Genomic DNA, 27,010 nt, shown 5'->3' with positions numbered 1-27,010 from the left:
CATTCTAATTAAGGTAGACTTTACTCCTTCATTTATTTTCATAAAGATTAATTAATTATACAAGTGGATAAATAATTGTATACACAAAACAGAAGCATTACAAAGTTGTTTAGACACTCACAGAAACAACAGAAAAACCAAAACATGTATTTTACTTTAATTTAATAATTGTAATCCAACCCATCTTCCTGACAACTATCATTAAGAGGTGGCACAGTGGCACACAAGACCATTAATTGGGGCTAATGGTAAACATTTGACAAAGCAAATCATATGAGAGACAAGCATGCACAACCTTTGAGGACCTCATAACACAAACATGTTTTGTTAAAATTGTATAATTTATCATAAAGACACAACAACTTCATAGCGATTGCTACTCTTAGACTAATTGGACACTAACCGTTTTGTTCCCTCTGCACACCAGCTGCCAATAGGTCAGGTTCTCCAAGACTGATATCATTAAGCCTGGTGCCCAGACACTCCATGCATAACAGTTTACACCATTCCTCGGCCTCCAACTCTGTGAAGAAAGCATAACACTGGAATCAGAGCCTCAGAAACAACAAATTATGTCTTACTGGAACTTCTCCAACTTCCTTTAAAAAAAAAATCATAATATGCAAGGATACATAAGTTAAAAACAAAGATTTCACTGCAATCGTTTTATAGACAAAGATTGATTCATAATTTATATCTCAAAAACGTTTTGACATTCCATATTTCCCTGGATAAATGTTTTGAATTGTTTTTTAGGTTCTTGTGGTACGAATTGTATCTTAGAGCAACAGCACAGCACAAAGGCCTATATTTATGACTGGCCCAACAGTTCTAATTTCTCCAACTGGGTATTCATTCTTGCCCTTGACTGAGCCTCCATAATGCAAAGGATGAAATCACAGGCCCTAGAAGATAAAATGTTCTTGCTCTCAGTGAGCAAATAAATGTTATACCTCTAAGCTCACTGGAGAGTAACACCCCTTTACTGAAGGAAATCTCTGACATGGTTGAAAGCTTGTCCCAGCTGTATAGATTTTTACACAGTTTTACTAGGCAACAATGATTTGAAATTACCCAAAAAAAAAGTAAAGCAAGCTTGTATTGAAGTGTTTTTAGAAACCTATCTGGGCCGGATCATTCAGAGACATATGGGGTATATTCATAGACAATCATTTTGATGAACCAGTTCAAATCTTTAATGATCTCAGACAAGCAGCTAAGAAGATGTTTGTACTGTAAAGCTTAGTCTGAAAGAATAATTGTAAGAGGTTCAGATAGGAATCTTAACGTTCCTCATCAGCAAGTGAATGGAATATCTATACACTGGCACTGTCGATGATCAGTCAGGATATAAATGTTTTAAAGGATAGGGTTGTAATTGGTGCAATTCAGAACAAGTATCTTGTACAACACTGATCTCTGTTCACTGAAATCAAGGAGGAAAAGATACAGAGGATATACTATCAGCAAAATATGCAAACCACAAATACAAAGCAGTTAAATCAGGAAGTATGTGGGTGAATCTGTTTATTTATTTTATTCATGTGCTGTTCCATTTAAGATATTTTTATTAATTAAGTTTGCTAGGAAAACGGCAAAGTAGGACAGTGTAAATAACACATTCAAACTCAAAAGACTATTATGAAAGTTGAAGGAAAGGAACTGTTTTGCATTGGTAAATTGGAAACTAAGAAGAAACCCAGGTACAATGGGTATGTTTTGTAAGGTGGTGTCAGAAGACAAATACACAAAGAACCTCAGTGAGCAAATTTTTCATACATTAATACACATTTATCATTGTGCACATACTAGCATTTCCTAATAAAACTGTGTAACTTTATTATTATTCTCTATCTGCCTCTGTATTAGTGCTGGGAATTGTGAACTGCTGTTTGTATCTCTGTACAGAATCATACAGGTGTCAGGGGCCTTCTTCCAGAATTTCAAATTACTTTCAGGATGTATTTACACTTTTGGTACCAAAGTGTGAGCTACAGTGATCCTTAAGTTGGTAGATGTTTTATACACTCCATTTTGATATTTTGGTGAAATAAATATTGCCCCCTAAAATCCTCTAATGTAGTGTCTTGAAACAAACCTTTCCATTGTGGAGTCTAAGAATGGTGTATGTGGAAATAAGATGTAGGCCTAGTCTCCCACTAACACTGAATTAATCAGGCAAATATGTGCTCCATCATAATATAGTGACACTTCCATAAATTATCTTTAACCTCCTGGGATCAAAAAACGAATGCAGTAAGGCATTTTAGAAAATTAATTTTACATGAGTTCATGAATACTGAAAATTGTTAAATCCAAGCCTGAAGGTAACTTAATCTGTGGGCGAATAATGCCAAGAACAAATAAATGTGCTTCTCTCACTGGTGTGCAAATATAGCTGCATACAGATATGTTTACATGCAAGTATAAACAATAACGAGCTTACTAAAAACCTTAAGTATGTATCATTAAGTCCATTGAAAGCATTCCGTATTTCTGTTATTTTTTATGAATATGTATATATGATTCCTAGTCACAAAAGCTAAGTATGTATATATGCATATAGTTTCATATTGATGTGCACAAAGCTTGTGTAAAACTGACAAGCACTCACAAGGGGGATAGATCCATTTGTGAATTAAGATACATTCATGACAAATTAATAAATACACACTTGCCAGGCACCATAAACACCAGATTTGCAAAGATAAGTTTTATTGAATGTTTTCACATACCATCATTAACAACGGTAGAGAGGATATTTCAAAGTCTACATTTAATATTGAAAACAATTTACAATTTCCTGCAATTTCTGTACCTGAATATCCTTTTGTATTAATCACTGTTATATTTGAAAACAAGATCAGAACTTAACTACTCTGGTACAAAGAGAGGCAGCTACATACCCCCATTTTTCCAGTTTTTATTAAAATGTAAGCAGTTCAAGTCCAGTGAATAACCTGAAATGGTACAAAGGTAAGCGGTAAACTGAGGTTAAAAAAAAAAAAGTTTAGGTTACCAAAAACTGAAAAATAATGTACAGTTATATACTGTTACTACACCCTCTTAAGCATTTGGTAGTTAAACTGTATTCTTACAATGCACACATCGTTTGAATGCTTATTCTCTCAGCTACCAGCGTGTTTCATTCTCAAACTCATCCGATTTACAGTTTCCATGTCACCCACCGTCATTCAGAGCCCGGGGGGTAAATGCGCAATCTGCTCCGGGTGGGATAAATCCAGTATATATTATTTGATGTTCTATCAAACACAGATCCAATTATGTAAAATCGTTGTGTATTTGTACACTATAAATAGAGTTTTCTATCTTGACATTTTGAGCTCTCTATGGGTGTGTATTGCTTATACCAAAACGTGAATGGTCTTGTTTTGACTGTCTGGTTCTAGAATATGTCATAATTGTCAATATTTTAAGAGATTTTGTATTCCTACTAAGACCAAATATCCCCCTAGCCCCCCATTTCAGAATTTGCAGAACATCTTGTACCCAGAATGTACATAAATGCAAGGGGGACATAAAAAACTAATTTTCATAGAATGCTTCACATCGTTAGAAAGCTGAGAGTCTCAGCTTACATGGGATACCAAACACTTGGCAAACAACACAACAGTGAAGAGTACACATGGGATTAAAGAGACGCACACAGGTTTGGTGTACCAGAGGGGTTTGTCAGCTTAAGGGGTTAAATGTTGTTAAACAAAACGATTCCATGATTTCTTTTTTGTCTCCAATTGTTTACTTGTTCTATACTTTAATTTCAGAGTACATTGAGACATTGAACTGCATACATTTAAATAAAAACTGGAAAAATTGAGGTGTTCTAAAACTTTTGACCGGTAGTGTATATTCTGTCAGTCTGCACCTGCGGAAATTGTTACAGAAATCAAACGTGTGTAACTGGAAATCAAAAAGGCCAATTCCAGTGCTGAACGTTGCACCAAAAAAGTTACCAAGGCAACCAGCCTGCAATAGCAACTGTTGAATGCAATGTAAAGAAAAATATATACAGTGAGGGAAAAAAGTATTTGATCCCCCACTGACAAAGAAATGATCAGTCTATAATTTTAATGGTAGGTGTATTTTAACAGTGAGAGACAGAATAACAACAACAAAATCCAGAAAAACGCATTTCAAAAAAGTTATAAATTGATTTGCATGTCAATGAGGGAAATAAGTATTTGATCCCCTATCAATCAGCAAGATTTCTGGCTCTCAGGTGTCTTTTATACAGGTAATGAGCTGAGATTAGGAGCACTCTCTTAAAGGGAGTGCTCCTAATCTCAGCTCGTTACCTGTATAAAAGACACCTGTCCACAGAAGCAATCAATCAATCAGATTCCAAACTCTCCACCATGGCCAAGACCAAAGAGCTGTCCAAGGATGTCAGGGACAAGATTGTAGACCTACACAAGGCTGGAATGGGCTACAAGACCATCGCCAAGCAGCTTGGTGAGAAGGTGACAACAGTTGGTGCGATTATTCGCAAATGGAAGAAACACAAAATAATTGTCAGTCTCCCTCGGTCTGGGGCTCCATGCAAGATCTCACCTCGTGGAGTTTCAATGATCATGAGAACGGTGAGGAATCAGCCCAGAACTACACGGGAGGATCTTGTTAATGATCTCAAGGCAGCTGGGACCATAGTCACCAAGAAAACAATTGGTAACACACTACACCGTGAAGGACTGAAATCCTGCAGCGCCCGCAAGGTCCCCCTGCTCAAGAAAGCACATGTACAGGCCCGTCTGAAATTTGCCAATGAACATCTGAATGATTCAGAGGAGAACTGGGTGAAAGTGTTGTGGTCAGATGAGACCAAAATCGAGCTCTTTGGCATCAACTCAACTCGCCGTGTTTGGAGGAGGAGGAATGACCCCAAGAACACCATCCCCACCGTCAAACATGGAGGTGGAAACATTATGCTTTGGGGGTGTTTTTCTGCTAAGGGGACAGGACAACTGCACCGCATCAAAGGGACGATGGACGGGGCCATGTACCATCAAATCTTGGGTGAGAACCTCCTTCCCTCAGCCAGGGCATTGAAAATGGGTCGTGGATGGGTATTCCAGCATGACAATGACCCAAAACACACAGCCAAGGCAACAAAGGAGTGGCTCAAGAAGAAGCACATTATGGTCCTGGAGTGGCCTAGCCAGTCTCCAGACCTTAATCCCATAGAAAATCTGTGGAGGGAGCTGAAGGTTCGAGTTGCCAAATGTCAGCCTCGAAACCTTAATGACTTGAAGAGGATCTGCAAAGAGGAGTGGGACAAAATCCCTCCTGAGATGTGTGCAAACCTGGTGGCCAACTACAAGAAACGTCTGACTTCTATGATTGCCAACAAGGGTTTTGCCACCAAGTATTAAGTCGAAGGGGCAAATACTTATTTCCCTCATTAACATGCAAATCAATGTATAACTTTTTTTAAATGCATTTTTCTGGATTTTTTTGTTGTTATTCTGTCTCTCACTGTTAAAATACACCTACCATTAAAATTATAGACTGATCATTTCTTTGTCAGTGGGCAAACGTACAAAATCAGCAGGGGATCAAATACTTTTTTCCCCTCACTGTATATAACTATATCAAGGCTGCATAAAAACATCACAAACTAATTTGTAAGGTTACTTTACTTCAAGTTTCCAAAGTGCTTTAATTAAAACATGTATCACTTTATAACACAATTACCCCATTTTAGTCAATATATATTGTGACAGTGGAGGGGGTGGCTGATCCAGCACTGCCAGGGCTCTGAGGCGTGTTTAAAGGGGAACTGCACCCCAATTTATTGTATCTTAATTCTCTTCGCGTAGCAGGCACTTCACTTCAGATATGTTTCAATGGGATCTCAAAGCAGAATTAACTAGTAACTAAAAAACAATTCAAGAAAAGTCTACTGTTACAAGCTTTGTTCTGAAAAACATACACCCTGGTCTGATTTGTACTTTGCGATTAGTGGTCAAAGTGTTATTTCATTTATTATAAAGTAAACTATTTGCCAGTGGTCCCAAATATATGGTCCCAAAGAAGGATGAAGAAAACACTCCCACCTTCCCATACCCCAAGGCTGGAAGGAAAGGAATAACATGGAAGAGGAACGTGTTCTATAAAAATGCATCCCCACAACAGAAACGAAAAGTAAAATAGAGGGTCCAGTGACACAGACAGCCGGGAATACTACAATTTTGGGGAGCTGGGACACATCTCTTGGAATTGTCCCAAGAAGGAGGAGCAAATGCAAATCTATATGCTTCTAGCCTCCACCAATGTCATGTAATCTCTGCCCATGTACAAGCACACCAAATTCCACCCCACCTCAGTCGGGAAAAGTGCAAGGGACAGAAGAAGATGCTCTCCTTGATTCTGGCAGCATGGTTTCCCTGGTCATTCCTTCACTATTGCCCCTGACACAGAAAGTGACTACACACATCATGGCAACACGTGTGTTCACACAGATGATGCATAGATCTTCCTGTTTTTCCCCTCCTCTGACCCTCTCATCCCCTCTCGCATCTCTTCCTGTTTGTCTGCTATCTCCGCCTGCATGCACTCACACCACCTCAAGCTCAACCTCTACAAATCTGATCTCCTCTTTTTTCCCCCCTCTTCCTCACCTTCTGCTGACCTCTACATCTCAATCCCCTTGGAAACTACGACACACTTTCCTTCTTCTTCCGCTAAGAACCTAGGAGTCACCCTCAATCCTGCGCTCTCCTACACCCAGCACATCACCACGCTGACACGTACCTGCAGATTCTTCCTGAGCAATATACGCCGAATCCGTCCCTTCCTCACCAACTAAAAATGTTGCCATTTTTTATGTTTGCCATGAGAGAGGTGCCCCAGGCATCCACTGGTATCTCCCCATTTGAGTTATTGTTTTCCTATAGGCACTACTAGCTGTAAAAAAGGAAAGCTGGGAACAACAGCCCAGTCCCCACAATACAGTAATAGAACACACTGAAGAACAGCGGGACCGCATAAACAAGGTGATGCCCATTGTGAAAGAGCACCTACAGCAGGCCCAAGAAGCCCAGAGACGAATGTTTAACCACCCTGCTCAAGCCAGCTGATTTGCTTCAGGAGATCGTGTTATGGTACTGGTACCCACCACTGAATATAAGTTCCTGGCCACCTGGCAAGGACCCTATGAGGTATTAGGGAAAACAGAACCCGTGAACTACCTCATCTGCCAACCAGGTCGACGAAAACCTGAACAGCTGTATCATATAAATTTGTTGAAGAAATGGGTGCCCCAGGACGCAATGTGGGGTGAACGAACAGTACACCGCCGCTACTGCTCCATTGTTGTCTGAGGTCCCCCTGGACGGAGTGTCAGTCGGGGACCTAACCCCTAATCCCAAGAGATGCATGAGATTGTTAGGACCCATAAAGATGTGATTTCCTCTTTGCCAGGGCACACCAATAATATCCAGCATGAGATCATCACACCTCCCGGTGTAAGAGTTAATCAGAAACCATAATGGGTTCCAGAGGCAAGGAGAGAGACTATAAGAGAAGAAGTGATAATCGAGGAATCCCGCAGTGTGTGGTCTAGTGCAATAGTCCTGGTGGGGAAACCAGACGGAACCATGCAGTTCTGCAATGATTTCTGTAAGTTAAATGCCATTTCTGAATTTGATGCCTATCCCATGACGAGAATAGATGAAATGATTGAAAGGCTGGGAAATGCTCCATATATCAGTACGCTCGACCTAACGAAAGGTCCAGATGGCCTCTTCCAATATGTGTGGCTCCCCTTCAGACTTCATGGTGCCCCTGCCACTTTTCAAAGGTTGATGGACAACATCCTGTGTCCCCATCAAGAATATTCCACAGCCTATCTAGATGATGTAATCATACACAGTCCATCTTGGGAATAGTACATAAGCCAGTTGACGGCCATCATCAACGCTCTTAGGCAGGCGGGACTCACAGCCAACCTAAAGAAATGTACCAGCGAGTCAGTGAGGTGAAATATCTGGGGTATTCCATTAGGTGCGGGTTGATCAAGCCCCAAGAAAGGAAGGTTGCTGCAATCCGGGAGTGTCTTCATCCAGTGAGAAAGATGCAGGTAACTATGCTCCTGGGGATAACGGGATACTACAGAAGGTTCATACAAGATAATGCGATAATTACAGGAACTCTGTGGGATCCAACCATGTTCAACCTGCTAAGTGGAATCCTGCAGCCAAAGAGGCATTTCTGACCCTAATAACTTCTCTATACTTTCTCTAAGCCCTTTATAGTGCAGACAGACGCAGCTGACACAGTAATCGAAGCCGTGCACTTTTTGGAGGTGAATGAGGAAGAACATCCCATACTCTACTGTACATCAGCTGTAAGTTATGTCATAGTGAGACTAAATATGCAACGATTGAAGAGGAATGTTTGGCAATTAAGTGGGCTCTTGTGTCCTTGAAGTACTATGTTCTGGGCCGCAGATTTGTATTGATGACAGATTACACCCCCCTCACCTGGATGAAGCAAAATAAGAATGTCAACGGCTGGATCACTCGGTGGTTCCTCAGCCTACAGCCTTTTCACTTTTGGCTCACCCACTACTCTGGGTCTTTGCATGGTAATGCCAATGCCCTGTCTCCTATGCATGCCATGTTTTCAATGGTTCTGGCCGTGCCCTCAGTGCTGGGGGGTGAGGAATATAGCAGTTTCAGCGGCTGTGTGGTGGATGGACATTATGGCCCGCAAAATATCTGTCATTTCTGGCTAACAGGACCATGGACAGGAATAGAAAACAGCCCACAGAGTCAGGCCCAGGGACAGCTCAGGAGCAACCTCCACATAGCAACAGAGTGGAGCCACCTGGCCCAAGGGGCAATCAAGTTAATGCTGCAAACACATGGCCCTAATCAGCTGAGCTTCTATTTAACCACACCCTGTGCTGTCTTTCTTTGTCTTGGATTGTGGCAGGAGAAGAGATGAGGAGAGAAAGAACCCCCGACAGAACTGACCCTGAGACTGAACATTCGCTGTGGTTGTATTGCCTGTCCAACCAAATAAAGCCACAGACTCAAGTCTGTTTGAACAGCATATCTGTTGTTTATGCTCTGTTCTCAACCTTTCCTAGAGGCCCGCCCTACAGTGCCGCAGTAGGCTACATATGTATAACCTACTTAATAAACTGGTAATGTTTAGAAATGTAAATCATAGTTATTTAACTGTAATAAACATTTATTTTGTGTGATTTCCCCCCCAAATGTTCAATCTTATTTCTAATTTAATATACGATGTTGTTACTGTTTAACACATGTAAAATAATGAACCAACTCGATTCAGATATTTAAAGTTTCTCTCTGGTTCCCCAGTTTCTCTCTGGGATGAACAGCGATGCTTGTACGCTGTAGGAATCAAAGTGCATGACTCCCTGAGTCACGGCAGAGCATTTTAGAATGTACTGCTCAAAAGGTTAAACCTGATATGGCAGCTAGGCATATATATATATATTGAAACAATATTAATATATAATTAACTTAATTCAGCTTATCAGTTTATCCAAACATATTTAATATTTTTAATACCTTTTACCTTGTAGACACCAGGCTAGTCTGAAGGCAAATTCTTGGGCTGCAACTACATCACGTTTGTTTACATAACCTCGTTTTGAAACCCAGCAGCCGTGTCAAAATGGCGCTGCACATACAGAGAAAAAGTGAGCCGAAACACATACAAAATTGTGAATTTCTTTAAAATGCAACATATCCTGGATCAGACGCCTAGTAGTATGTAATTGTAATATATACAACTAACAGAATTAAGATAAGAAAATTGGGGTGTGTCCCTTTAAGGACGCACAATCAGGGACGTGGGGAAAATGTGTGTGAAACCAAAACAAAACACAAACAAAAATCTAACTCGTTGTTGAGCCTAACTAACATTGGTCTAACTAAGTCCCTCTCTACAACGAAACAAATAATAAACACAAACACACTGGCAAACAAGCAAAGTGCATAATCCAATCTGTAAACCGTAATTCAAAGCAAAGTCCCGTTACCATCGTTGTCTTCCTGATCCCACCCTCACTCTCTCTTCTCTGAAAGTGTTGCTGCAATGATAAAATATTTGATATTTCTGAATACAGTGATGGCCGGCATGGTGGCGCAGTGGTTAGCTGCTGCCTCATAGCGCCGACATCCTGGGTTTGAATCCTGGCTTGGGGGGGGCCTATCTGTGTGGATTTTGCATGTTCTCCCTGTGTCTGCGTGGGTTTTTTACGGTCACTCCAGTTTCCTCCCACCGTCCAAAGACATGTGGGTTAGGTTGATTGGTCTCTCTAAACTGCCCTGTGTGTGTATGTGTGTGTTGCCCGGCGATGGACTGGCATCCCGTCCTGGGTGTATTCCTGCCTTGTGCCCTATGCCTGCCGGGATCGGCTCTGGCTTCTCCATGACCCTCACCAGGAAAAGTGGTTTTGAAGGTGGATGGATGAATACAGTGATATTGTTTTGTAAAATTGTGTTGTATATAAAAATCACGGTGGTTAGACTGTAGTGATATTATGCTCTTAATCTACATAAATCTTAATTACTGTGTTTTTTCTTGATATTGGAGCAGGGATGCTTACAGAAAAATCAGTAGGTCCAACAGGAAAGAAAGTTAACATAATTCAATGATAATGACCTTTAAGGGTTTAACTGCATAGTATCATCTCTAAATATATCCCTTGACATGCTTGAATTATATTAGTTTTAATTCTGAAAGGCATCATGCCTTTGTTTCCAAAGCAACCATTCAGCCTTTTAACAGCTTTTTTAATGCTGAGAGGCTGTCAAAAGCAATGTATGATATAGAAAAAAATAAAAAACTAGAAATGTTGAATACAATATTTTACATTTCTTTTCATCTAAATTCCCACCCAGAATTTAAATATGTGTTTTATAGGTCTTTGTCTGCCATACACAGACATTTTTAAGTGTATATAACTAGTTTAGGATGTTCTGACCGTGGGGTTTACAGAGTGGAAAATTGAATAAACAAACAAATACTTTATCAGTTTGGCAGATTACGCTGAGCATGGATGAGCAGGAAGATTATGAGGTTTCAAGGAACAAAAACTTTTTACTGGGATCTGTTGTACATCTTTATAGGTTGCATCAGGACAAAGCTTGTCCAGTGAAAACAACAAGCTGCAAGCAACAATTTAAAATCACCAGTCCAGATAGGATTTAGATATGTGCTGCTCAAGGCAAACATAAATACTGGAATAAGTCATTCTACAGAGGATGGATATACCACAGCTCTTTTAGGACACAACGATAAATGTGCATGATCTATACAATATATATTCTAATCCATATTCTATTCTAATCAACCATCACCCTTATTTGGGAAAACAAGCAATCTGTGGTCTAAGTCCAATTTCAACATGCAGTGGACTTCCTAGAAAAGCATCCATATGGCTGGAGCTCCTGGGAATGGCATGTGCCAGTAAATGGCAGATGTAGGCATGTACATGAGCCAAGGATGAAAGAGGGACACAGAGTTCATGACACTGCATGAATCTAATCAGAGCAGCAACATTAAAGATGAGTGATATTTATATGAAGGCACTATATTCTGTTTTCCCTCTTTCCGTGTAAATGTCATGTTATATATGAATAAGTGCTTGGGCATTCTGACCTGTGATTGGTTCAGAGGAGAGCATATACGTTATGATATCTTAACACCTGGCAATATAATCAATTTGGATGTGTTTGGATCCCATCATATCACTCAATCCTGCCCCTTTTCAAAAGAATGCTTGCTCACACAAAACCAACACAGTGAAGATCAGCATTTCTGAAACACAAATGGGTCTATGGTGCCTTGCCCTGCAGGCTTCCATATAATGTCCCTGCAATCTTATAGACATCAATCTCATTTGGCCACCAACTACATGTGGCCACTACAGAGAAAAAGTAATTCATGCCAAGCTGGCAGAAATGGTCTGCAACGGGTTGCCAAAAACCTTTAGCGGTCATACTATTTACATACCACATGATCTCTGGTATAATCCAATAGTAATGGAGAGGTATATGTGGTAAGGCAGTTTTTAACTTCATCAAAATTAGTAGTAATAGTTGTAGTATTAGTAATCTGTATGATCCCCAAAGGGCAATTTGAAAAAAGACACAAGACCACAGAGAACACAGTGCACAATCAACAATATACATGGCACCATAATCAGCAGGTTAATAAGTAGCGCGAACCACTACAGCTTATTAAGAAAATTAATAGCAGCAGGTACAAAAGAATGTCTAGGCCTGTTTGTTTTAATCCTAGGAAACCTATAACTTCACCCCGATGGGAGCGGCACAAATTTGTACCACGAGGGATGTTGGGAGTCACCCAGAATAGCCTACACTTTATGCAGTACTCTAGACTGATACAAGTCTGAAAGATCATTCAGTTCCACACCAATGATCTTCCTGCTTGGTCAGGTACTGCATTACTTTATATATTTTCTGTTGCCTAATATATTAACTTTTAAAATTACTGTAGCGGCTGATTTTATCAACACTGCTGAAGTAAAAATATAGGTAGAGATACACATATATCATTATTAAACCAAACACAGAAACAGTATGTTGTTTTAAATATGAGTTCAAAGATATGATTATGAACTTAAATATATTATTTTTTGCATAATAAATAACCCATTATTTTCTGTTTGTATAACTAGATACATTCTGTGCTTATTTATTTATTTATCTATTATTTATCTATTTATTTCCACCATGCCATCATGCTGCGAATAATTTAAGCCACATGGAATATATTTCTTATTTGATTTTCAGTAGGTGGTCAGAATGTTGGAATTTTCTCGAATCAGATCAGTTAAATCAGAGTGTCTTCAACATATTTCCACAACTTCTAATGTAAACTTGCTAGACGACTGTATTCCAAATATAATTAAAAATTGGCTTTATTTCATTCCAGTTGAGGTGTCTTAGTTTCTTGATAGAAAACAGGATTGCACATCTGTGAAATAGGAATGTACTGGAATGGTTATTAAAGTGCAGTCATGTTTCAGCATTTTGGGTTTCAGTGACATTTGTGTTTACCCAGTGTCTCTAATTTAGAGTAGAACGAACTAGTTAACAGGAATTTAAAAAAAATAATAAGTCATTTATTTTTGGCATTAAACCAATCAGTTTGTGTTTGCTTTATACAAAGCTTTTAGGTTTATTAAAAAAATGGCTTTTGCTACCCTTTAATCTTTTCAATCAAGATATCCAAGGATTTTAAAAAATCCATGTAATCCTGCAATAGTGGTTTTATCTTAAATTAATGTCTGTTAAAATAGGTCAGGGCTTTTTTTGAGAGATGTTGGATGTCAAAGAAATGGTTCTGTTTTAGCAATATATTCTCTGTGTTACAAAAATATCAATGCAAGGAGCAATAGTGACAAAAAGAAAAACTGATTAATGTTGCAGGTATGCTACAACAAACTACTGTGGTATTCAAAATGGCCCTTTTAGGACCAACAGGTTGTACATCATTTGTCAGTTAGTTCTTGCTCTAAGCTAGGACAGTTAAGCATTGCTAGTGATCATATACTGTAGCAATGTTCTATGTATTTATAAAAGCTGTATATGCAATATATGTCCTGAAGGGAAAACTATAACAATTTTAGAATAAGTTTGATAAAGTTGATGGAGATAATGGAGATTTTATTGTGTTATTGACGGATCAAAGCATATATTTGTTTAACCAAGGAATAATAACACCATAATGCTAAATATTGCAAAATATAATTGAATATGCTTCCAGATTGATAATTTTCTATTTGAAGGATATTGCAAACCATTTGTAGGTTATTATTTACATCCTTCACAACATGATTAGTGATAGATACCGCTTGTTGTGTATGAGTTTGTAGTTTACACATCACAGGTTTTGATTTGGTCTAGGTCCTTGTAAGTAAAATTTAAATTGAACAGTTGTGAAATATGTGTATATATATAAATACTGTTTCATTTTAACACTCATCTTCTGACATTAGAGACCATGACCTTCACTAATTCCTATTTGTTGTTCAAAGTTCTTCAGGTAAATGTATATTCTGAATAAATAATTTAGCTATAGCCACTTCTATACATGCAACTCATATATTATTATTATTATATAAGTCGTAGTGGATTTAAGATTTAAGAGGATTTTATCAGAAATGCAACTGCAACTGAACTGCGATTTGAGAGCAACATCTGCTCGGATGTGTGCTGTAGTACAACTTTGTAGTGTAATGATATAGAAAAACCTATCGTTATGTTTTTAAATCATTGAAAAACTGCATTCCAAAAGTGGTGAAGTTTATGGTTAACCTGGTATATAAGTAATCTAACACTTTGTTTCTAAATTACCATAAGACCTTCAGGTAAGTAAGGCTTTGAGTAGAATGAAAACTCAGATCACACAGCTCTTGAGGACTTGAGTTGCAATAGCAATTTCAGATCAGTTTAATGAATATAAAACTTTCATTGCAGTAAATTAAAAAGAATGACCTTGTAAAACATTCAAAGCTTTTTGAAAAGGCCCATTAATCTTAGATAGAATAAAAGCCTTTGTGTTAAGATTGCAGTAAAAAACAAAACAAGAAAACCCCCTGCATGCTCAAAATAAATTAAATTTCAAAAGCTAAATGATAGATTGTTAGACAATACAGTTAATTACTGAAGGAATTATTTCCCTTTACAGACACATTTCCCTCTTGGGGATATTTAATTATCCATTAAATCATTAAATATGCATTTAAGTACTTTATAACACTATTAAGCACAATATATACGTCACTCACTTTGTTTTTCTATTATACTACAAAAAATAACAACAGTTATAACACCCCATGTCTCAGAAACAAAAAAAAATTATTAAGTAACAGATATTAAACATAATAAGTTGTTAGCTCTGTACAATTCAGTAAGTTACAGAACATTCACAAATGATTAAACGGCAGGTGTTTATTTTCAACAATGTGTTTTAATTAGCAATGGATAAATTGTTGAAATTACTGTAAAGTATTAAGCCTTGCAAGTTAAATGCAAAGAGCTTTCCACTGAAACAATATTTATGAATTATTTAATTAATATTTCTTATGACAGTTTATAGAATGGGGCTTTCTAAGGATATATTATCTAATATGATCAGTATGTATCCCATCTGAAACTGGATACTTTATAGGTATATATAGTTATTTATACCGAGTATATATATATATGCACTGATCAGCCATAACATTATGACCACTGACAGGTGAAGTGAATAACACTGATAATCTTGTTATCATGGCACCTGTCAGTGGATGGGATATATTAGGCAGCAAGTGAACATTTTGTCCTCAAAGTTGATGTGTTAGAAGCAGGAAAAATGGGCAAGCATAAGGATCTGAGCGACTTTGACAAGGGCCAAATTGTGATGGCTAGATGACTGGGTCAGAGCATCTCCAAAACTGCAGCTCTTGTGGGGTGTTCCCGGTCTGCAGTGGTCAGTACCTATCAAAAGTGGTCCAAGGAAAGAAAAGCGGTGAACCGGCGACAGGGTCATGGGCGGCCAAGGCTCATTGATGCACGTGGGGAACGAAGGCTGGCCCGTGTGGTCCGATCCAACAGACGAGCTACTGTAGTTCAAATTGCTGAAAAAGTGAATGCTGGTTCTGATAGAAAGGTGTCAGAACACACAGTGCATCGCAGTTTGTTGCGTATGGGGCTGCGCAGCTGCAGACCAGTCAGGGTGCCCATGCTGACCCCTATCCACTGCCGAAAGCGCCTACAATGGGCACGTGAGCTTCAGAACTGGACCACGGAGCAATGGAAGAAGGTGGCCTGGTCTGATGAATCATGAGTTCAAGGTGTTGACTTGGCCTCCAAATTCCCCAGATCTCAATCCAGTCGAGCATCTGTGGGATGTGCTGGACAAACAAGTCTGATCCATGGAGGCCCCACCTCACAACTTACAGGACTTAAAGGATCTGCTGCTAATGTCTTGGTGCCAGATACCACAGCACACCTTCAGAGGTCTAGTGGAGTCCATGCCTCGACGGGTCAGGGCTGTTTTGGTGGCGAAAGGAGGACCTACACAATATTAGGCAGGTGGTCATAATGTTATGGCTGATCGGTGTATATATAAGATAAGACACCAGATATAAGACTCACAACATGAAGTTTTAGATTCACATTTTGTTTTAGTAAATTCCCACCTACCTAATCATGAAAAGACTATGCTTATACTTTTATAAAATACAAAAACAAGTTTATGTTATTAGCAACTTTCTTTTCCCTTAAAATAATTCTACAGCGGCACACAGACTGACTACCTAATTACTCTGTATCACCTGACTTCAGTTTAAAGAGTGCCCAATTAATAAATGCATGAGTCATCATCAAATAAGTACGATTTAATTGAGAAAACAGCCATGGATAAACAATACCAATTACGTCTTTAAAGGCAGGTAGGGACAGCTAATATTAACATTTAAAGTAGGCAGCCCTATTGATAGAGCTTTATTGTTTTCTAAACTGAAACAGATGCACTTATGCCTTGTTTTGTGGCAAAGAGTCATACATACATACATTCATTTATTCAGCTGATCAATTTCTCAGTTACTACTCTATACATCAGAAAGGGTAGAATAACCTTGACATTTTTTACCACACTATTCATATTATGAAGTAATGGTCTCCGTATTCCTGACAATCAGTTTAACTGAGGACTATTATTAAACTTAGCCTAATTATGATCGTTTTGTAGATAACCTTAAAATCTCTGTGTCTGTGCAACAGAATATTGAGTGAATGTTGCTTGGTGCACATCATACTCAAATGGCTTGTGAGCATGTTAGCTTGGTATATGGTAAACTTTGTTTCAAAAGTACTTTTACAAAACAGCCCATCAAAAAAATAAAATGACTAGAATTTCTGCAGAATATGCTTTTTTTTTGTCATGCATCTCCCGTGGACATATTACGAAATGCTAAGAGGTGCTAATGATGTCTCAGCAGGACCAGACTACATTTTCCATTCCAATGACTGACATCCTTGTTTTTTTGTTTTTTTATATATATATTGTATTGCGATATTCATTATATTTCCAGTCTGGCTAAATTACATTTTCAGCTCCTTTATGGAGGATAAACAATGTCTTTAATGTGTTTTTATGTAGACATGTGTCATATTTGCTGGACCTGTTTTACCCTGTGGTGTATCAATTTGCCTGTTATTATATAAATACAAAATCCAATTAAGATATTTCATTCAAATTTTAACATTAAGTGCAGTAGACTTTGTTCTTTAACACTTCTGTTTTCTAATGTTCTTACACTAGCAAATGCCTTCAGCAATATTCATTTAAAGCTGTGATACACGTCAGAGCTCAACTCAGTACTATCCCACAGGGCTAATTTAAACAATTTTTGGAATCCTGCCTGGAATTCACAAGTGAGCTCAATTGCTTCGAGGTATAATTGGACTGAGCTGCATTATAAAACAGTACCCAGGCATCTATGGAAATCAATAGTCCTAGCTCCTCTTTATATAGATGTCTACAACAAAAAACACTTTAGATAAGCCCTGTCTTGCCTGGTTTCCAGCCCAGTATCCTAATCTATTTGAGTCTGCTGTTTCAAGAACCACAATAGCTCCTCAACCTGGAGATACACTATTAATTGCTTACCTGACTCACAGGCAAATGTCTTTGACGTCTCATCATAGAAGATAATTGCCACAGCATGTTTCTTTGTCTCCCGGGGCAACCTGGTTATGTTCTTGATGTTATGCAGCTCAGTTATCTACAAATTGAAGACAAAAATATTGTTATTACCATACTGAATTAGTAGAAAATAAATGTAGTCTTACTTCTCAGAGTATTGTAATGTGAACTCTTCTATTTTGCTAAAAATAAATTAGTGTGCAATACTGAGTAGACAAAACACTGGATTCCTTATTATGAGATGGATGTTTAATTAATGTGGATTTTATTTTTAATTATACTGATGGCAGACTTTTTAAATATACACTGTGGTACATGATGTATCTTTATTGTCCATGCTAAACACTTTTTCCTTCAGGTTCTGTACTATATTCTGATATTTATATCTATAATATATATCTATATATCTTTCTATATCACTAGTCTTTATCACTCTATATCACTACTTTTCTACTAAACAAACCAATGCTAATCTGTTTATTTAACATACATGGCTTCTCTACTGAGTTTTTTGTATCCTGCTAACACACAATGTTGCCACAACATTGTAGCAATGTAATTTACGTTGCCACATTGTTGTACAACATTGCTGCAACCTTGTGTGTTTGCTGGGAGGGTCATTCAGAATACACGATTGTGTCCAAAGTTTTAATCAGTGTCTCTCGTTCTCTTATTTGTCTGTTGTTTTACCACTATAGCTAGTGATGTGACATTTCAGTAATGATTATTTCCCCAACTGTGAGGTTGCGATACACTCAGATACACAGCACCAATCATTAGTAGAAGTAAAGAATTTTACAACAAAGTCTTCATTATATGCATATGTGTTTAAAGATGTCATTTCTTTCAGCAAAATATGCATATTTCCCAGTTTAACAGCAGAAAGAGGGTGCACTCTATGGATTGCACCTCCTTAAGCCATAACAGACAGTACCATACTTTAATAGAATTGGATCCGACCACTAACCTGTGGTTGGATTAAATCAACACTTTGACCCATGCATTAATAGCATGCTTCAATCACAATTACTTTAGATGCAGTCTAAGCATTCCTTCGCCCTCCTACACTTTTCATTTAGTACAATGCAATGAGAGAGCAGGAGAGCAGTCATTTTATAGTCGACAGGTCCATATCACCAGTAGGTGTGATATTCCCACACAGGGGCTTTGATGAGAGTGGGTAATTATCTGTAGGTGCATGCAGCTAAGAGCTTTTCTCCTTCCTATACATATCCCACTATGTTGCACACACCCCCGCCCCCCCACCACCAACAGGCAACAATATTCACCCTTAGTTTCCTGACACATGGTTTTACTTCAAGTTCAAGAGTGTTGATAAAACTTGACTTCATTTCACTGCAGTGGGACAGGGCCTATAATGAACTACCTGGCACCTGAGTAATACGTTGGCATGTCTGTCGCTTACCTTAAATAAGCTTGGCTACTTGAACTCAACAGAAAGCCGAGACAGTACATATGTACTCTCCACTCACTGCTTGTTCCTCTAAAACTTGGGGGCCGCGGTGTCTGCTGGTTTTTGTTCCAACAGGAGCTGCCAATTACTTAATTACTATCACTATTTACTCAGGTAGGCTTATCAAAAATTTGCATATTTTATTTGTATAGCCGATACCTTACCATTTTCTGATAACTCAAAACATTGAACCTACAGAACATTTCAAATTCTGGAGAGAGGTATTCAATTCATCCAGTTAATTGTTTAATTAGACCCATTAAGGAACCAAGAGCTGGGCTGGAACAAAACCCAGGACTGGAGTCTGACACACCTGCTATAAAAATTACAGCAGTGAAATGTTTACCCAGCAGTTCCTTACATTGAAGTTTCTTTACAAGTTTATTTTTAATTATTTCTCAATTTATCTTTAACTTTAGTAATTGAAACTTCTACCATAATGTCTGTAATTTCCTTAGTATATTAGCGTTGGGCGGAACGTGTTAGTAGCATAACGTGCTACCGTAATAATCTTAATAACAATCTTAATAATCTTAATAACAAGTAAATATAACATGTTAGACTTTTAATTTGAGTAATATTATTAAATCTACTTTTCATAAAAAAATTAAAAAATGTTTAATCTAAATCAGGGGGGGCTAACCCTGGTCCTGGAGAGCCGCAATCCTGCAGGATTACCAGGTCTCTCTAAATTACCAATCATTGGATACCTTGAACACAGGGACATTTTGCCAAATTAAGACACATAATTGGTTCAATTAAGCAGTTAACAATCTGGATAGAACAAAAACCTGTAGACCCTGTGGCTCTCCAGGACCAGGGTTAGCCACCCTAGATCTAAATGATGTGGTGTTTAAAATGGAAGCAAGTAAATTCAACAAGACATTTACTCAGGTGAACCATTTAAAAATCACTATACAAGTACGCACAGCATGTAATGTCTATGCAACTGCACTACTTGGACCTTTTGGTAAAAAAAAAATAACTGAATAGAGTGTTGAGAAAATAATGCATGCTTGTGTACGCGCTACTGTCGTCAAACGCACAGAGCTGTAATGTGGGCATTGTTATGAAACCCACGCCTTCTGCGGGCAAGCTATGCCCACACAGGATTTGAAGCACTGGCATTGCTCATTGGAAAAAAGGTCAAAGATTTTTTACACAGACAATCACCTGAAGAAAACAGTTGTCAATAATTGCCGCCTTCATTTATAAAACTAAGGTGGGATTCAAAACATTTCAAAAAAAGTTTAATGTAGTTTAATACAGACAACGGTGACCATAAGTCTTTGCCAAGATTTCTATTTTGATTTTTTTCCTGAAATGGGCGAATTAGAGATGTCACAATTTTAATTTTTTTATTCATATATATTGAAAGGTTATTTGTACATGATTAAGTGCTGTTCATTTTGTGAACTGTTATAATTAAGCTATCAATATTTAGTGTGATTTTACAGTGTTGATTAATAGCCTCTGTAGCAGTGAATTCTGAGCTTCCACTTTATTTGTATTTACTGTTTAAAGAAGAGCATACTACTTGGCAGATTAATTTGTTTTCTGTTATTGCTGAGCCTTTGTAATGAAGTCGCCAATTAATACAACCTGAATGGAAGTATGATAATTTCATCCCACCCTGACTGAGTCATAGTCGTCTACACTCACCTAAAGGATTATTAGGAACACCTGTTCAATTTCTCATTAATGCAATTATCTAACCAACCAATCACATGGCAGTTGCTTCAATGCATTTAGGGGTGTGGTCCTGGTCAAGACAATCTCCTGAACTCCAAACTGAATGTCTGAATGGGAAAGAAAGGTGATTTAAGCAATTTTGAGCGTGGCATGGTTGTTGGTGCCAGACGGGCCGGTCTGAGTATTTCACAATCTGCTCAGTTACTGGGATTTTCACGCACAACCATTTCTAGGGTTTACAAAGAATGGTGTGAAAAGGGAAAAACATCCAGTATGCGGCAGTCCTGTGGGCGAAAATGCCTTGTTGATGCTAGAGGTCAGAGGAGAATGGGCCGACTGATTCAAGCTGATAGAAGAGCAACTTTGACTGAAATAACCACTCGTTACAACCGAGGTACGCAGCAAAGCATTTGTGAAGCCACAACACGTACAACCTTGAGGCGGATGGGCTACAACAGCAGAAGACCCCACCGGGTACCACTCATCTCCACTACAAATAGGAAAAAGAGGCTACAATTTGCACAAGCTCACCAAAATTGGACAGTTGAAGACTGGAAAAATGTTGCCTGGTCTGATGAGTCTCGATTTCTGTGGAGACATTCAGATGGTAGAGTCAGAATTTGGCGTAAACAGAATGAGAACATGGATCCATCATGCCTTGTTACCACTGTGCAGGCTGGTGGTGGTGGTGTAATGGTGTGGGGGATGTCTTCTTGGCACACTTTAGGCCCCTTAGTGCCAATTGGGCATCGTTTAAATGCCACGGCCTACCTGAGCATTGTTTCTGACCATGTCCATCCCTTTATGACCACCATGTACCCATCCTCTGATGGCTACTTCCAGCAGGATAATGCACCATGTCACAAAGGTCGAATCATTTCAAATTGGTTTCTTGAACATGACAATGAGTTCACTGTACTAAACTGGCCCCCACAGTCACCAGATCTCAACCCAATAGAGCATCTTTGGGATGTGGTGGAACGGGAGCTTCGTGCCCTGGATGTGCATCCCACAAATCTCCATCAACTGCAAGATGCTATCCTATCAATATGGGCCAACATTTCTAAAGAATGCTTTCAGCACCTTGTTGAATCAATGCCACGTAGAATTAAGGCAGTTCTGAAGGCAAAAGGGGGTCAAACACAGTATTAGTATGGTGTTCCTAATAATCCTTTAGGTGAGTGTATGCTACTGCTGACCCGAGAACTAAGTTAACCCACATCATTTAGTTTATTTGTTTGGCATATATATATATATAAAAAAAAAAAAAACATTACCAGTCTTTGGAGATTAGTCACTACATTTTTAATGAACTAATATGTAATATACTTTTTTATCCAGAAATGAATATCAACTAATATATTACTTTTTATCACTAATGACCCCAACACTGTAGAATAGGTCTAAAAATCACTCAGTAATGCATAATTTGTGTCTTTATGTATTATTGTCTGTAGTATTTTCTTGACTTAATTAAAACAATGATATGTCCTCACTCTTTGCTTTGCTTCAACCTGATAAGGAAATTGGTTCAGGTCTGCCTCTTCGGAATGGAAAAGAAGGAACTCTTTCATTCGGCCATGATTTTGTTAGACAGTGTGGCACTGCTGTTATGTACTCCCTCAAACAGATGTTGTGTTCCCTAATTAGATTTTTCTATTTCGCCTCACTTCCTCTTTATCCCACAATTTATCCTTTTACACTTAAAGGTACTGTGTGTTGACATTTGACTTCTTCTTGTATATAATTGAAGTACAATATCATTTATATTGGCCATTGTTGTGTCGGATGCTATAATCTGTCAGTGTCTTCCCTTCATTCTAGCTTTCCTCTCAGAGAGTCTACGTATTCTTCTTCAGATTCATGGTGTTTAGCTTAGATTACAGGAAGACTGGCTGCTGTCCTAGCTGCCCAGATGCTGTTATTGTGGGTGTCAGATGTGCTGTTAATTATGTGTTCATTTCAAATTTAAAAAAATATATTTAAAAAAAAATGTATTTATGGTTTTCAGTATCATCTAGCAGTGCATCTGCAAATCGTGCCTTCATCAACTGTCAATATTCATGGGAAATCAACTTTAAAGGAATGGGGCTCCTAAGGGAAAACCTCCATTTGGAGCACAGATTGAGCCCTATAGTCCAGACAGAAGTGGTTCAAATCTGGATTATACCATAGCTGATTGTAACAGGGAACCCCCTTGGTGGGTGTACAGTTGACTGGGGAGGGTGTGTTATCAACACTGCTGTTTGCACTCTGGACAAATGGCTAGGCAGTGCACAACACAACTGGTTAAGTGTAGTAGTTAAAACAGTGAACTGAATTGATTAACAATTGGCCATTATAAATCAGCAGTAAGGTATCTTACCATATTTTGAGATGGCGGGGGCGGGTTTGGAATTGTAGGGAGTAGCCAACTGATATACAGTAATTTGGAGCACCTAGGAGGCCTCTCCATGACGGACAGCAAAAAGAGGAACCAGGGAATAGAGGGAATAACTATGAGCTATATCTACTTACACATCCATGTTCTTATGTTTCTAAAGACCCCTGAACAATATAGTATAGCATAATAGATAGTATATTTAAAAGTATAGGACAGCATTGATTTTGACGGATATTTGCTAAAATATCAACAATGAAGACAGATGTTTGTGCAAATGTGCCTACTGTTTTAGAATTAATAGGTTTAATACTGTAGCAACCTAACCTTTTAATGGTCGCTCTTGAAATAAAATCAAAAGAAGCAGAAGTCTTCCAAAACAAAACTGGTGTTAATTGATCTTTTCGAATAGGTACATCCACTTTCCCCCTTTCACTCTAAGATTCGCATAAACTCCAAACTGATCTGTCTTTCCCATTAACTCCAACTCGACTCAGCTCCCGGTGCATCACCACGCCCTTATATATCGCCCTATCTGGTGACTCCCTCCCGCCCAATCACTGCTCTCCGGCTGTACAGCCACACAGACACAAACACCCACAAACATCCCTCCTTAACCCAACACAACAACACCCCACATGTAACACACGTTCACACTCATGCACACACACAGACAGGCAGACAGAGTCCCTGAACTGACCCACCCACCCTGCATACACACTTTTACATCCTCCCCCCACCTTTGGGCTGCCCTACTGGCACATACACACAGACACCCGCCAGGATCGCTACAATACATTAAGGAAGTTGCAATATTAAACCTCTGGACAGTGACTTATTTTTATTTACCATTAAGCAGTGGTTTGATGAACAGTATGTATCCAAGTTCATTAAGCAAAGTGATGGTGCAGATAATGTCTTTAATCCTATCAGATACTACCAACAACACAGAAACATATTCACATGACACATCACATTCGTTCACTGGAGGCAGCCCTACAGAGTCATCTTAAGTAAATGTTTGATAATTAGTCAACAAAAACGCTCAATGGATGGCACAAAAGGGATATCAGTGATGAATAATATATATAACACCTAACACAGGGTTTATTATTAGTATTAAACAGTTATGTCTACATTTTCAATCTGTTTCATCCCAAATGAGAAGTCAGAGAATGTGTTTAGCGAAGACATGAATGAACAAGTGAGACTCAATAAACAGAAAGATAGCAGAAGGATTAGTTTGAAGGGATCTGCAAGCACAATAACTTCATTCTAAAGCACAAAACAAGTTAAAATATATGTAAAAACAAACATGGATCAGTCTGTATCAGTACATCTATCAGTCTTTGTATTTCCATAGGTCATGTGTTGAAGTAGTCAGTTTGTTAGTCTATTTCGTGGACATTATTCAATATACTGATATAAATAATTTTCAATTGTTTAATCCATACCATGTCTGGATAATTGTTATTTTCATGAAATTAGAACTATGTCAGATTTATTTATTTAACTTTTGATTTTACACGGAGGTAACTAACTGTACTTTGCAGAACAACTGGTGCATACTGTAAGAAAAAAAATAAACAGATGTCCAAACTGACCTATCTGTCTTTGTTTCTGTCCACCTAGTAAAATAAAGATTTTTCTGTTTGCTAGTTTTGATTAATTTTGTTTTGTTTCTGCACCGATAAAAAAAAAAAAAAAAATGTAGGCTGGTCTGTTCAGTGAACAACTAAGTGCATACATACAGGCAGGAAAATCAAATCAAAAAACAACTCCCTCCTCACAGTGGGTTATTTTATAACTCACCACTGAAAGGATTAAACCTACTCATCACATCATGTTGTGCATTTGATTTTGCTTCATCCTTTTTCAGCTTCCAACTGTTTTGTGGCTTCATCTAATAGAGTGTTGACTGACTTTTTGCTGAGGGATGACTACCACAGTAAGCATCAATGTGTTATTTTTAAGGCAGATGCATCGCTAAGGACAAGGCCAAAGGCCAAGCAATGTAATGGCAAACAAAGCCAATAAATAGCTTGAGCTCTCCTGACTGAAATTATTTTATGGTAGAGCTCAATCCTCTCTCTGGCATAAATTGTAGTTTATCGTCCACACATCCCCACCCCCAATCCCCAAAGCCGTACAAGGTGTCCAATTTCTTTACACCATTGATCCCTTTAACATCCTAGTCAGACTAACTGTTCATAACATGCACACTGTGAACCAATGACTACTTAATATGGTCCCAGCTGATATCAGAGATGTACAGCCAATTGGGAAAGAGAAAATACTACTTACTTATCCAGTGCCTGGGAGAAACCCACTTTTATTGGAATAGAGTATCTAAGGGGGATCTATATTGTAAAACCTTCATTTAGTGTGGTGTGGAGCAGATCAATCTCTCAAAAACCTGAGAACGAGAAGACATCTGCCTAGGCACTACCAAATGACTCATCTAGTAAAAGCCTCTATTTTGAGTACAGCATGACTCCTGTAGCCTGGGGGTTGCTGGTACATATCCAGTCCTTTCCACTAAATTCATGTAGTTGGCAGCATCAAGAGGGAAGCATACAATTGGCCATGCACTGCTGGTGTTCAGTTGGATGGAGTCAGGCTGGAGATGCTGAGCCTTATGTGCACTACGGCCTTATTGCTGTTTGGCCAACAGTACGTTGTGTGTTCCACTTGACACAATGTTCCTACTGTATGTGGTCTAAGATCACAATGTAAGCAAACAAACAGATGACATGACATGATTATATGTCTTGAAGTCTTCATTTTTGGGGTAGAGGTTTTCTAGTAATTTGCTATTGCAAATTATTTGGTATAAAATAAAATACCTGATTCTGATAACGACAGTGCAAGGGCAAAGGCATTGCACAAAGTCACTGCCCCTGTACTGAAGGGAGCAGCCTGAACCAAAGGAGTGATTTTGATAAGATGGATCACAGGGCACACAGCTGATTCTGTGCTGCGCTTTTGCATGAACGAAACACTGATGAGTAGAAGCTGAAATCTGCTGTTCAGTTGTGAGTAGCAACCTTCCCTTACAGAGGTTATTTGCACTAGGGTGCACAGTAGACATTAATTAAAAAATAACAAACAAAAAAAGCACTTCTGAATCCAGCATGGAAGAGACACTGCTAACCGTGCATCGCATTGTACCACCTCACCGACAACTCACGAAATGAGGAAGGAAATTATGAATTCCTCTACTTGCTTCAGTATACCTGCAATAATGTCACGTATTGCATCACTTACAGCTGACTGGCAAACACCTGCAGTAGCACCTACAGAGTTTATTTATGTATCTGTCAAATGCAGGGGATTTGGATATTCATTATTTAATGGGCAATACATCATTGCTTTTTTAATACCATCATGAAAGAATAAGCATAGAAGCATAGTAACCCAGTACAATACAAACATGGACAAACAACAGCCTTTTCCAGTTGGCTTCTCTAGGTTATTGGATATGCATTGCAGTCACAGATAATAACTGTACATATGTTTATTCAGGTACAAGTCTGAAAAAAGTCTATGTAATTAATATTCCTACATTTTGTATTTCATTGATATTCTGTTTCATTGTTTCCTCCCTCTACCTCGTGTTAATGTCTTCCGCTGTTTATTATGAACACTCTCTTTATACACTCATTTACAACAGACTGTATGCCAACCCTAGTCTCTACTAGAATTGTAAACCAGTTTCCAAAAATGCCCCAACCCTGAAA

At 38.4% G+C, this 27,010-nt stretch overlaps 1 protein-coding gene across 1 annotated transcript in view; it reads right to left on the bottom strand.

Moving 5' to 3' along the window:
- The window catches only part of dok6 (docking protein 6), a 117,459-nt gene that overhangs the window by 27,575 nt on the left and 62,874 nt on the right, over window positions 1-27,010 (bottom strand). The window contains exons 3-4 of the mRNA XM_066721167.1: window positions 17,689-17,803; window positions 404-523 (exon numbers count right to left, since the gene is read on the bottom strand). Of these exons, the coding sequence (XP_066577264.1) occupies window positions 404-523; window positions 17,689-17,803 (235 nt within the window). The remainder of the gene's footprint in view (window positions 1-403; window positions 524-17,688; window positions 17,804-27,010) is intronic.

This window comes from Amia ocellicauda, chromosome 2 (assembly GCF_036373705.1).
Source record: "Amia ocellicauda isolate fAmiCal2 chromosome 2, fAmiCal2.hap1, whole genome shotgun sequence".
In the NCBI taxonomy this organism is placed as follows: Eukaryota; Metazoa; Chordata; class Actinopteri; order Amiiformes; family Amiidae; genus Amia; species Amia ocellicauda.
This window is presented reverse-complemented; position numbering and strand designations above follow the sequence as displayed.